Below are 14,265 nucleotides of genomic sequence, written 5' to 3'. Positions count from 1 at the left end.
CTTGCCTATGATCATTGGCCAATGCCAACATACTTTGCATACTTCTATTGGCTTTGAAATACTATTTTCTTGGAATTCTCTGGTGCAACAGTGGGCTGTGTTAGGGGTTTCTGTGAACTGGTTATGGCTTACAGGCTGCAGTTTGCTCGGGTTTGTCTTTTAGTGAAACCATGTGTCCTACTTCTACACAAGCGGTTCACAAATGGCACAGTGGTCCAGTGATTAGCACTGCTGCCTCATAGCGCTAGGGACCCGAGTCCGATTCCGGCCTCGGGTGACTGTGTGGAGTCTGGAAAAGCACAGCAGGTCAGGCACATCCGAGGAGCAGGAAAATCTTGATGAAGGGCTTTTGCCCAAAACGTCGATTTTCCTGCTCCTCGGATGCTGCCTGACCTGCTGTGCTTTTTCAGCACCACTCTAATCTAGACATTGCCCATAGTGTTAGGTGCATTAGTCAGGGAAATAGGTCTGGGTGGGTTACTCTTTGAGGGTTGGTGTGGACTTGTTGGGCCAAATAGTTTGTTTCCACACTGTAGAGAATCTAAAAAAGCATTTTCCAGTGTGATTCATTTCTGGACTTGAACATTGATTTGGTACTAGAGACCAGAAGCAAAACAAATAAAGAAACATAGTAACATTCAGTATCGAAATATTAGGTTTTGCATATTATAGATCAGCTTGTAATACATTTATGAACATCTATTTTTAAAGTACTGAACTTTGCAAGAATGTTATTTTAGAGGGTAGCTGATCATAATTATTTTCCTTCCCTATCAATTATTGTAAAGAAATTTGCAAAAAATATCAGTTATTTCAATTTTTTAAAACCATTTTATACTGGAAAAAATTGCTAGTCAGTGATAATCTAGACCCTTTAAAAACAGATGTTGATTGAGTGATGGAAGATTTGCATTGTAGGTATAATGTCATCTATTTCGGACTAGATAAAGGATACATCCTGGTATTTTAAAGTTAAAGAAATAGCAGCAGCGGAAGTCCATGGACATTTAGGAGCCCATTTACATAGATCACTAAAATGGAATAGGTAAAAAGAAATCAAAAAGGGTAATAGAATACTGGCTTTTCTGATTTGGAATATAAAGATAAAACTTTGCTACAATGACCTGGTTAGATCATGTCTGCAATACTGTATACAGTTTTGGTTACCAAATCTTGGAACATATTGGTCTTGGAAGGAGAACAGTATAGATGAATCAAATTGTCATCGGCGGTCTAAGAATCAGATTACATAAGAGATTACAGGCATAATTTAAGTATTTTCTGAAATATAGTAAAATGAGGATTTATTTGATTTGAGATTTTTTAGGATCTTGAAAGGAATTGTTATCTGTTAAGATAGATAAAGAAAAGTTATTTCTGTTGGTGACAATAGGACAAGAGCACATAACCTTTAAATCAAAACCTGGCTGTTTGGAGGAGCTAGGGGAGCTTCTGATGCGTCGATTTTCCTGCTCCTCAGATGTTGTCTGACATGCTGTGCCTTTCCAGCACCACTCTAATCTTGACTCTGATCTCCAGCATCTGTAGTCCTCACTTTCACCAAGCTTTTTTTTCAGCAAATGGTGGTATGCAAATGGAGAATTCTCCCATTTAAAAGGTGATAAATGATAGATCAATTAATGCTTTTACATCTGAGACTGATGGATCTTTGTTAGATAAGCATATAAAGGTTATAGAGTAAATACAGGTAAATGTTGGCTTGAGTTGAAAGACTGTTCTCATAACATTGTAGAATAGTTACAGCACAAAAGGCAAATTGGCACATTGTTTCTGTTGGTTTTTTTTGAAGGATCAGCCTCTCCTGTGCCTTTTCCCTGTTTTCCAGCAATTTCTTCCTTTTCAGATAATAACCAATTCATGAACCTGTCTCCAGCACATTCTCAGACAGTATATTAGAATCCTAACCACTTGCTGCATTAAAAATTAACTGAGCACGTCATTGCATCATTTTCCAATTACCTTCAATTTGTGACCTCTGGTTCTTGATCCTGTTACCACTTGAAGCCATTTTTCTCTATCAGCTGTATGGGGAAAATGGTGGTAACATCACTTGACTTGATAATCCAAAGGCCCACTCTCATGTTCTCTAGAGAGACCAGTTCAAATCTCACCATGCCACTTGATAAAAATCTTGAAGTGAAAACTAATCTCAATAATGGAGAACATGAAACGATCACCAATTGTCACAAAACCCATCTGGTTCACTCATTTCCCTTTGGTAAATAAATCTTTCATCCTTATTTGGTCTGGTCTATATTTATCGCCAGATACACAGCAGTGGCCTACAAAGCTTGTGTATTCAAGGGCAATTAGGGAATCAGCAACATATCTGCCTTATGCCGGCAATTTCCATATCTCATGAATTTTTGTTTAATTGTCAAAACCCCTGCATGACTCCTTAGAGAAGAGACAGTTGAGAGGAAATTTGGTGAAAGTATATAAAACTGTCTCAACTTCTCTTAATTTATTTATATAATGATATATCTCATTCCCAGAATCATTCTTATGAAATTTCTTGGCACCCTATTTGCTCCTTTCATATCTTTCTTAAAGTGTGTGTCACAAACTGGATGCGTTACCCAATTAAGGCTAAACCATTGGTTTATATAGGCTGAACTTCATTTCCTTGTTTTTGCCTTGTGTGCCCCTGTGATGCTGTGTGCTTTCTTAACCACGCTGTCAACCTATTCTGTCACCTTCAGATTTTGTGCACATTTATGCACAAGTTCCTCTGCTACTGCATCACGTTTGGAGCTCCTGCATTCTTCCTATGAAAATTATCATTCATGCTTCACTGCATTAAATTTCATCTTGTACTTGCCCACCCATTCCAGCAAACTATGGAGATGGATATGGAAGATAGAGAATGTGGGGAAATAAATAAAGATTTATAAAATCATGGGGGTAATGGCTAGGATAAGTAGACAATCTTTTCCCCGGGGTGGGGGAGTCCAAAACTAGAGGGCATATGTTTAGGGTGAGAAGGGAAAGATATAAAAGAGACCTAATGGGCAACATTTTCATGCAGAGGGTGATACGTGTATGGAATGAGCTACCAGAGGAAGTGCTGGAGGCAAGTACAATTGCAACATTTAAAAGGCATTTGGATAGGTATTTGAATAGGAAGGATTTGGAGGAATATGGGCTGGCTGCTGCCAAGTGGGACTAGATTGGGTTGGGATATCTGGTTGGCATGGACGAGTTGGACCTATGTGTCTGATTCTGTGCTGTATATCTCTATCTTGAAAAATGTCCATATTACTGAGGAGGTGGTGCTGGCTGTCCTAAAATGCATAAAGGTAGGTAAATCCCCGGGACCTGATCAGGTGTACCCTAGAACTCTATAGAAAACTAGGGCAGTGATTGCTGAGCTCTTTGCTGAGATATTTGTGTCATTGATAGCCACAGACAAAGTGTTGGAAGACTGGCGATTGGCTAACATGGTGCCACTATTTAAGAAAGATGTTAAGGAAAAGCCAAGGAGCTAGAGATTGGTGAGCCTGACCTCGGCGGTGGGCAAGTTGTTGGAGGGAATCCTGAGGGACAGGATGTACATGTATTTGGAAAGGCAAGGACTACTTAGGGATGCTCAGCATAGCTTTGAGCATGGAAATCATGTCTCACAAATTTGATTGAAATTTCTGAAGAAGTAACAAAGAGGATTGATGAGGGCAGAGCAGTTGACATGATCTATATGGACTTAAGTAAGGTGTTCGATAAGGTTCCCCATGGGAGACTGGTTAGCAAGGACAGATCTCATGGAATACAGGGAGAACTTGCCATTTGGATACAGAACTGGCTCAGAGGTAGAAGACAGAGGGTGGTGGTGGTGAAGGGTTCCTTTTCAGACTGGAGGCCTGTGACCGGCGATGTGTCACTAGAATCCATGCTGGGTCTACTGCTTTTTGTCATTTATATAAATGATTTGTATGTGAACGTAGGAGGTATGGTTAGTAAGTTTGCAAATGTAGTGGACAACGAAGAAGGTTACCTAAGAGTGTATTAACATCTTGGTCAGTTGGACCAATGCCAAGGAGTGGTAGATGGAGTTTAATTTAGATAAATGTGAGGTGCTGCATTTTGGAAAGGCAAATCTTAGCAGAACGTATACACTTAATGGTAATGTCCTAGGAAGAGTTGCTGAACAACACTTGGCGTGCATTTCATAGTTCCTTGAAAGTGGGGATAAAGGTAGATAGGATAGTGAAGAAGGCATCTGATATGCTTGCCTATTTTGTTTAGTGCATTGAATATAGGAGTTGGGAGGTCATGTTGCAGCTGTACAAAACATTGATTAGGCCACTGTTGGAATACTACATGCAATTCTGGTCTCCCTGCTATGGGAAGAATGTTGTGAAACTTGAAAAAGGTTCAGAAAAAATGTACAAGGATGTTGCTCGGGTTGGAGGATTTGAGCTATAGGGAGAGGCTGAATAGGCCGGGGCTATTTTGCCTGGAGTGTTGGAGGCTGAGGAGTAAACTTTTGAGATTTATGAAATCATTAGGGGTGTGGATAGGGTAAATAATAAAGGTATTTTTCCCAGAGTAGGGCAATCCAGAACTAGAGGGCGTAGGTTTACGGTGAGGAGGGAACGATTTAAAAGGGACCTAAGGGGCAACATTTTCATGTAGAGGGTGGTATGTACGTGTATTGAATGAGCTGCCAGAGAAAATGGGGGAAGTGGGTGCAATTACAACATTTAAAAAGCATCAGAAAAGGTAAGTGAATAGGAAGGGTTTGGAGGGTTATGGGCCAAATGCTGGCAAATGGGGCCAGTTTTATTTCGGATATCTGGTTGGCATGGACAAGTAGGACCAAAGGATATGTTTCTAAGCTGTATATCTCTGTGAATCTATAACCTGTTTATGTTCTTTTGAACTTTTAAACAATCTTCCTCACAATACTTCCAAATATTATACTGTTCTTAAATTTTAAAATCATGCCCTAAACACTATGACTTAGATCATTAGTGTATATCAGGAAGAACAATGGTCCCAAAGCTAATTCGCAGGAGTTCCACTTTTTATAAATCCCTGCTGGATTCCTTAATTAACCTGCATTTAACCAATTCATATTTTATCCGCACTCAGTGCCAAGAAGTTATTCAGCAAATGCTGTCTAAATCTGGTGTCAGTGCCCTTTTAAGTAGACCAAGGCTCCCTGAAGGTGGCATTTTGACTTAATTTCTATCCAGGTTACATTCGTCCATCATTGCTGATTCACACTTCAACTTAATATGAAGCATTGCACTGTGAATGCATAGTTGAAGGATATTAACTTCCCAGGTACGTTTTTACGTAAACTTTTACTATCCTGTAAGGCCATGTAGAAATTCATAATTATAAAATCTGCTGCTTTTTAAAAATTCGTTCATGGGAGTGGGCATCACTGGTCTGCCAGTATTTATTGCCTTTCCCTAGTTGCCTTTGACAAGATGATTGTGAGCTGTCTTCTCAAATTCCTGCAGTCTGTTTGCTGTAGGTAGACCCACAATGTCATTAGGGAGAAGGTTCCAGGATTTTGAACCAGTGACAGTGAAGGAACTGTGATATATTTCTAAGTCAGGATGAATAGTGGCTTGGAGGGGGACTTATAGGTGGTGATGTTCCCATCTATTTACTGCCCTTATGCTTCAAGATGGAAGTGGTTGTGAATTTGGAAGGTGCTGTCAAAGGATCTCTGGCAAATTGAAGCATTTAAACTTAGAACTGAATTGTGCTTGCCTTTTGGTTTTTGTTTTGCAACTAATTTTTGAATGTAAATTATTTAAATATGCAAATAAATGTAAACAACTAAAATAGCATCAAACAAATTCAGTTTTGTGATTGGGGAATGAGCAGTCATGCTGTTGGTACAAAGGTGATGGATTGGACAACCATAATGCAATTGTAGTGAGAATATAATTTATGAAGTAAGGTTTATGCAGGCGCCAAGTGATGCACATCAGTTTCTTCTTCTTCTCCAATATATCAACTCAGCCACCAGTTGACTGAGGAAATATTTGAGGAACGTGATTTAAACTCCAGATTAAGGTCATGATTTACCAAATGGTAGTGAACTGGAAGCTCCTTTATGCTTTTGACAGTTGGATAGCTTACAGCAGACACCAAAAATCCTCAACCTAGTAGCAGGCTTGTCATTCAAAACTAGCTTTGACATATCTGACTCTAGACTCATGAAGTACTTGAAACCGTGGTATGACAGGAGACTCCCAGGAGATCGGCAGAACACTTCAGGGATATCCTCAAGGCACTCTTGAGGCAAATCTCCCTGCCTTGTGGCCAACCAGAATAGCAAGGGCTAATTCAACAAGACACCAAGCACACTGGGAATGTGGAGAAACATATCTTCTTGACCCTCCAAGCATTATCTGCCCAACAGTTGGCAGAGTTTTGCATTTTGCGTTTGTCAACCATCTCAGGATCCTTTGAAGCAGAGTGTAAGAAAATCATTCTTTTTCCCAAGGATTGCCTAAGATGAAACATTGCTAGATTTAGGAGACTGAAATTTAATCTAAGACAGCTAATTCAAAAGTAGCCAGGTATGAGATAGTGAAAATTCCTATGAAGTGGAATTGCAGTCACAGCTGGGTTCTTATGAAGACACTGAAAGATTGGTCAAGATTTGAGTGTAAATATTTACAACGAGGACTGGTTGTATGGCTATGTTTGCACTGGTGTAACAGAATGTCTTATGCTGCCCTGGTCCCAAATGTGTAGTCCAATTCTGTTTATTTTAAGTATGCATTAATATTTGGCAGTAGTTGTGATCTTGTATAGTTGGGAAAAGGGCAAACTATTCAATTTCTTGAGACAGAATCACCATTCAATTAGATTAAGGCTGATTTGTCCCTAGGGTTGTGAATTGGCTCAACTGCAGCTGAGACTTTGTTTAATAACCAATATTTAGTTTAAGTAAATACTTTAGCTTGCTTGTTTACTATTTAATTGAAAATAGCTGACAAACTAGTCAATTCTTTGCAATCAGTAGAAACATTACAACTAATCAATGGACCATACACTACATTACTGTAACCATGAGTGACTACTTGCCTCTATAAGCATAATTCAATGTTTATTCTGATGAACAGTTTAAATGAGACTCTCACCTTACCAGATGTGAAACCATATTTAGAGTCATAGAGATGTACAGCATGGAAACAGACCTTTCGGTCTAACCAGTCCAATCTAGTCCCACCTGCCAGCGCCTGGCCCATATCCCTCCAAACCCTTCCTATTCATATACCCACCCAAATGCCTCTTAAATGTTGTAATTGTACCAGCCTCCACCACATCCTCTGGCAGCTCATTCCATACACGTACCATCCTCTGCGTGAAAAAGTTGCCCCTTAGGTCTCTTTTATATCTTTCCCCTCTCACCCTAAACCTATGCCCTCTAGTTCTGGACTCCTCGACCCCAGGGAAAAGACTTTGTCTATTTATCCTATCCATGTCACTCATAATTTTGTAAACCTCTATAAGGTCACCCCTCAGCCTCTGATGCTCCGGGGAAAACAGCCCCAGCCTGTTCAGCCTCTCCCTGTAGCTCAGATCCTCCAACCCTGGCAACATCCTTGTAAATCTTTTCTGAACCCTTTCAAGTTTCACAACATCTTTCCGATAGGAAGGAGACCAGAATTGCATGCAATATTCCAACAGTGGCCTAACCAGTGTCCTGTACAGCCGCAACATGACCTCCCAATTCCTGTACTCAATACTCTGACCAATAAAGGAAAGCATACTAAACTCCTTCTTCACTATCCTATCTACCTGCGACTCTACTTTCAAGGAGCTATGAACCTGCACTCCAAGGTCTCTTTGTTCAGCAACACTTCCTAGGACCTTACCATTAAGTGTATAAGTCCTGCTAAGATTTGCTTTCCCAAAATGCAGCACCCCGCACTTATCTGAATTAAACTCCATCTGCCACTTCTCAGCCCATTGGCCCATCTGGTCAAGATCCTGTTGTAATCTGAGGTAACCCTCTTCGCTGTCCACTACACCTCCAATTTTGGTGTCATCTGCAAACTTACTAACTGTACCTCTTATGCTTGCATGCAAATCATTTATGTAAACAACAAAAAGTAGAGGACCCAGCACCGATCCTTGTGGCACTCCACTGGTCACAGGCCTCTAGTCTGAAAAACAACCCTCCACCACCACCCTCTGACTTCTACCTTTGAGCCAGTTCTGTATCCAAATGTCGAGTTCTCCCTGAATTCCATGAGATCTAACCTTGCTAATCAGTCTCCCATGGGGAACCTTGTTGAACGCTTTACTGAAGGCCACATAGATCACATCTACTGCTCTGCCCTCATCAATCTTCTTTATTACTTCTTCAAAAAATTCAATCCAGTTGTGAGACATGATTTCCCATGCACAAAGCCATTTGACTATCCCGAATCAGTCCTTGCCTTTCCAAATACATGTACATCCTGTCCCTCCGGATTCCCTCCAACAACTTGCCCACCACCGAGGTCAGGTTCACCGGTCTATGGTTCCCTGGCTTGTCTTTACTGCCCTTCTTAAACAGTGGGACCACGTTTGCCAACCTCCAGTCTTCCGGCACCTCACCTGTGACTATCGATGATACAAATATCTCAGCAAGAGGCCCAGCAATCACTTCTCTAGCGTCCTACAGAGTTCTCAGGTACACCTGATCATGTCCTGGGGATTTATCCACCTTTAACTGTTTAAAGACATCCAGCACTTCCTCCTCTGTAATCTGGACATTTTGCAAGGTGTCACCATTTATTTCCCTACAGTCTATATCTTCCATATCATTTTCAACTGTAAATACTGATGCAAAATATTCATTTAGTATCTCCCCCATTTTCTGTGACTCCACACAAGGGCCGCCTTGTTGATCTTTGAGGGGCCCTATTCTCTCCCTAGTTACTCTTTTGTCCTTAATATATTTGTAAAACCCCTTTGAATTCTCCTTAATTCTATTTGCCAAAGCTATCTCATGTCCCCATTTTGCCCTCCTGATTTCCCTCTTAAGTATACTCCTACTTCCTTTATACACTTCTAAGGATTCACTCAATCTATCCTGTCTGTACCTGACATATGTTTCCTTCTTTTTCTTAACCAAACCCTCAATTTCTTTAGTCATCCAGCATTCCCTATACCTACCAGCCTTCCCTTTCACCCTGACAGGAATACACTTTCTCTGGATTCTTGTTATCTCATTTCTGTAGGCTTCCCATTTGCCAGCCGTCCCTTTACCTGCGAACATCTGCCTCCAATCAGCTTTTGAAAGTTCTTGCCTAATACCGTCAAAATTGGCCTTTCTCCAGTTTAGAACTTCAACTTTTAGATCTGGTCTATCCTTTTCCATCACTATTTTAAAACAAATAGAATCATGGTCGCTGGCCCCAAAGTGCTCCCCCACTGACACCTCAGTCACCTACCCTGCCTTATTTCCCAAGAATAGGTCAAGTTTTGCACCTTCTCTAGTAGGTACACCCATATACTGAATCAGAAAATGGTCTTGTACACACTTAAGAAATTCCTCTCCATCTAAACCTTTAACACTATGGCAGTCCCAGTTGATGTTTGGAAAGTTAAAATCCCCTACCATAACTACCCTATTATTCTTACAGATAGCTGAGATCTCCTTACAAGTTTGTTTCTCAATTTCCTTCTGACTACTGGGGGGGTCTATAATACAATCCCAGTAAGGTGATCATCCCTTTCTTATTTCTCAGTTCCACCCAAATAACTTCCCTGGATGTATTTCCAATAATAACCTCCCTTAGCACAGCTGTAATGCTATCCCTTATTAAAAATGCCGCTCCCCCTCCTCTTTTGCCTCCCTTTCTATCCTTCCTGTAGCATTTGTATCCTGGAATATTCAGCTGCCAGTCCTGCCCATCCCTGAGCCATGTTTCTGTAATTGCTATGATATCCCAGTCCCATGTTCCTAACCATGCCCTGAGTTCATCTGCCTTCCCTGTTAGGCCCCTTGCATTGAAATAAATGCAGTTTAATTTATTAGTCCTACCTTGTCCCTGCCTGCCCTGACTGTTTGGCTCACTTCTGTTCTCAGCTGTACCCGTCTCAGATCGATCTCTTTCCTCACTATCTCCCTGGGTCCCACCCCCCCACCTTACTAGTTTAAATCCTCCCAAGCAGTTCTAGCAAATTTCCCTGCCAGTATATTAGTCCCCTTCCAATTTAGGTGCAATCCGTCCTTCTTGTACAGGTCACTTCTACCCCCAAAGAGATTCCAATGATCCAAAAATGTGAATCCTTCTCCCATACACCAGCTCCTCAGGCATGCATTCATCTGCTCTATCCTCCTATTCCTGCCCTTACTAACTCGTAGCACTGGGAGTAATCCAGATATTACTACCCTTGAGGACTTCCTTTTTAAATTTCTACCTAACTCTCTGTAATCTCCCTTCAGAGACTCAATCTTTTCCCTTCGAATGTCGTTGGTTCCAATGTGGACAATGACCTCCTGCTGGCCTCTCTCCCTCGTGAGAACACTCTGCACCCTCTCTGAGACATCCTTGATCCTGGCACCAGGGAAACAACACACTATTCTGCTTTTTCTCTGCTGGCCACAGAAACGTCTGTCTGCACCTCTGACTACAGAATCCCCTAACACAGTTGATCTCTTGGAAGCCGACGTACCCCTCGTTGCAATAGAGCCAGTCTCAATACCAGAAACTTGGCTGTTTGTGCTACATTCCCCTGAGAATCCATCACCCCCTACATTTTCCAAAACAGTATACCTGTTTGAAATGGGTATATCCACAAAAGACTCCTGCTCTGGCTGCCTACCTCTCTTACCCTTCCTGGAGTTAACCCATTTATGTGACTGTATCTGAGACTTTCCCCCCTTTCTATAACTGCCATCCATCACATACTGTTGCTGAGGCAAATTCCTCATCGCTTCTATCTGTCTCTCCAATCGATCCACTCGATCTGATAAGATTCGCATCCAACAGCATTTATGGCAGATATAATCCACAGTAACCCTTAAACTCTCTTTAAACTCCCACGTCTGACAAGAAGTCCATATCACTGCAAAGGCCATTTTTGCTCCTTCACAATCTACAGACCCAGAAAATAACACCATCTTATTTCTCTACAAACACTGCCGCAGGTTAAATTAATACCTATGGCTTATATTTTAAGTTTAATCAAGAGACATATCTCCAAAAACATATAATCAAGAAAGAATCCACTGTACCCACTACTGCAGCCTTTCTCTTGGACAGACTTAAAACAACAATTAACTTATCTGATTCTGTACTGTGAACTTCGCCCAGCAGTTCCTCCAAGATTAGTTGTGAATTTCACTGTTTGTTAATTTTCCCAGATGCACTCCGATGTCCAGTGATACATGAATTCAAACAGCAAACCTGCACTGTCCTCACCATTTCTGCTCTGTTTGCCAATAATGGGCCCCTGAATTTTCTGAGAGAATTTTTTTAAGGTGACATTTGATTAGCTTTAGCATCTCTAGCTCTCCCATCAATTTCTACTGTAGCTTATTTATAATTTTTCTCACAGGATGTTTAGGACAGTGCAAAGGGAAACTGCTATTGATAGAAAGAAAGGTATGATCCTGTTTGTTCTTCCCTCACAGGGTATTTGTAGTTGTGAAGCATTCAGGTTGTGAATTTTTAAACATGTCAAATTATGTTATCAGGTCAGAAGCTTGTGTTGCAGGACAGGAATCAGTTTGATAACCTAAACTTGAAAGTACTTTCAAGTCATACTATTTGTAGCTTATGAACAGCTGTAGTTTTGTGGGAGACAAAATAAGGCATAAAGTTGCTTATAAGATATTTGGAAAAACATGCTGTTTGTTACCGTACATGTGAGTCAATTCCAGCACTTTGCAATCAGCCAACTTGAAACAACCAAGTGTTGAATCTCAGTCTGGTGGTCTGTAGGAGTCAGTATCTCAAACCAAGGTACATTTATACAGTGATTTACTTTAGAAACACACAGCTAAATTCCCAACTGCGTTCCTAATATCTTTTGCTATATCATTATAACATTTTACTTTATTTCATGAATGAAAGAAACATTTTCTAGTTTTGCCATTGAAGAACAGTTTGAAGAATTTTTGTTGGAAACCAGAAATCTAAAACTTGACCACAGTGAAATTTAAATTGTACATGTCTTAAGGTGCTTTGTAAATACATCATTTTCTTTCATACCAATCTTGTTATTATAACATTGTTGCAAAGTGGTCACAAGATTGGAAAGTAATTTTAATCACCCTCACAAACATTGGAGTCCAGTTGTAAAATAATATGTCATAGGATGCTACATTCTATTTTGGTAAGAAACTCTTGAAGTTTTAGCCATCTATTAATTGTTTGTACTTCCTGATTTCATTTGCATGAATGAGCATCTAAAAATTGTTTTTGATTTGAGATATTAGATATCATGAGATGACATGCTTCATTTAAACATTTAATTAACTTAAAAATCTATTTATTGCAGATTAGCAGAAGACTGTTTCAGTTAAATAATTAGATTTGGCTTCATTTTTCATTAGGGCAACCTCACAAACGGAGAAGGACATCTGAACCAATTGAAATTGAAGATCGGTTGGAATCTTTGATATGTCGTGTAGGAGAAAAGGTACAGTTTGTTATTTATCTAACTTAAAGCTGGTTGGTAAGCATTTAAAAATGAGAGTAAACTGGTTTTTACCATGGAAAGAAAATTAAGGCCTCTGACAGGGATGGGAACAAATACAAAAATTCTTTAATTACATCTTGATATGTTCTAAAGTGTACTGTGTTCCCACCTTCCATATCAATTATAATGTTTTATTATAGTCTTTCCCATTGACAGACAGTTGTCATAACCTTGAACTTCTCCAAAGCTGTTGGTATGATCTGACACTGTACTTACACCATCAGATCTGGTATCTTGTATTTGATTTACTTGTTTTGATTTGCAGAGCACATCCTCATTGGAGAGCAACTTAGAAGGTCTAGCCGGAGTTTTAGAAGCTGACCTGCCAAACTATAAAAGTAAAATCCTAAGAATACTTTGTGCTGTGTAAGTTGAATGAAACATAGTGATATACATTAAATGTATTTTATTAAGAGTTTGTGTTATATTTGTATTGTATTTGTCTCAAAGAATTATATTTCTAATAAAGTTGTTATCTGTTCTTTTGTCCAATAAATGAATTAGAAGTTGGTGCTAGAGTGGATTGGAAGAATTACAGCTAATTGCCACCATGAATAGTAACTTATTTGGTTATAAAGGGAGGAATGTTACTGGCTTAAATAACTGACCAGTTTTGGGAGAAGATTTGTAGCTCGGGTGCTCGTTATTGTGGTTCTGTTCGCTGATCTGGGAATTTGTGTTGTAGACGTTTCGTCCCCTGTCTAGGTGACATCCTCAGTGCTTGGGAGCCTCCTGTGAAGCGCTTCTGTGATATTTCCTCCAGCATTTATAGTGATTTGTACCTGCCGCTTCCGGTTGTCAGTTCCAGCTGTCCGCTGCAGTGGCCGGTATATTGGGTCCAGGCCGATGTGCTTATTGATTGAATCTGTGGATGAGTGCCATGCCTCTAGGAATTCCCTGGCTGTTCTCTGTTTGGCTTGTCCTATAAAAGTAGTGTTGTCCCAGTCGAATTCATGTTGTTTGTCATCCGAGTGTGTGGCTACTAAGGATAGCTGATCGTGTCGTTTCGTGGCTAGTTGATGTTCATGGATGCGGATCATTAGCTGTCTTCCTGTTTGTCCTATATAGTGTTTTGAGCAGTCCTTGCATGGGATTTTGTACACTACATTGGTTTTGCTCATGTTGGGTATCGGGTCCTTTGTTCTGGTGAGTTGTTGTCTGAGAGTGGCTGTTGGTTTGTGTGCTGTTATGAGTCCTAGTGGTTGCAGTAGTCTGGCTGTCAGTTCAGAAATGTTTTTGATGTATGGTAGTGTGGCTAGTCCTTTGGGTTGTGGCATGTCCTCATTCCGTTGTCTTTCCCTTAGGCATCTGTTGATGAAATTGCGGGGGTATCCGTTTTTGGTGAATACATTGTATAGGTGTTCTTCTTCCTCTTTTTGCAGTTCTGGTGTACTGCAATGTGCTGTGGCCCTTTTGAACAGTGTCTTGATGTAATTTCTTTTGTGTGTGTTGGGGTGGTTGCTTTCGTAGTTCAGGACTTGGTCTGTGTGTGTGTGGCTTTCCTGTGTACCTTTGTGGTGAAATCTCCGTTCGGTGTTCTCTGTACCATCACATCTAGGAATGGGAGTTGGT

General features: G+C 40.4%; 1 protein-coding gene across 2 annotated transcripts in view; it reads left to right on the top strand.

Moving 5' to 3' along the window:
• Positions 1-14,265, top strand: part of LOC140491588 (nuclear cap-binding protein subunit 1) — a 77,185-nt gene that overhangs the window by 5,255 nt on the left and 57,665 nt on the right. Inside the window, exons 2-3 of one of the 2 annotated variants that reach the window (XM_072590009.1) lie at positions 12,548-12,633; positions 12,959-13,059. In XM_072590009.1, coding sequence (XP_072446110.1) covers positions 12,548-12,633; positions 12,959-13,059 — 187 coding nt within the window. Of the gene's footprint in view, positions 1-12,547; positions 12,634-12,958; positions 13,060-14,265 lie in introns of those variants that run through there. The other variant, XM_072590018.1, reaches the window with a different exon arrangement.

This window comes from Chiloscyllium punctatum, chromosome 2 (assembly GCF_047496795.1).
Source record: "Chiloscyllium punctatum isolate Juve2018m chromosome 2, sChiPun1.3, whole genome shotgun sequence".
Lineage (NCBI taxonomy): Eukaryota > Metazoa > Chordata > Chondrichthyes > Orectolobiformes > Hemiscylliidae > Chiloscyllium > Chiloscyllium punctatum.
The sequence above is the reverse complement of the archived record's forward strand: the minus strand, read 5'-3'. Positions and strand labels throughout refer to the sequence as shown.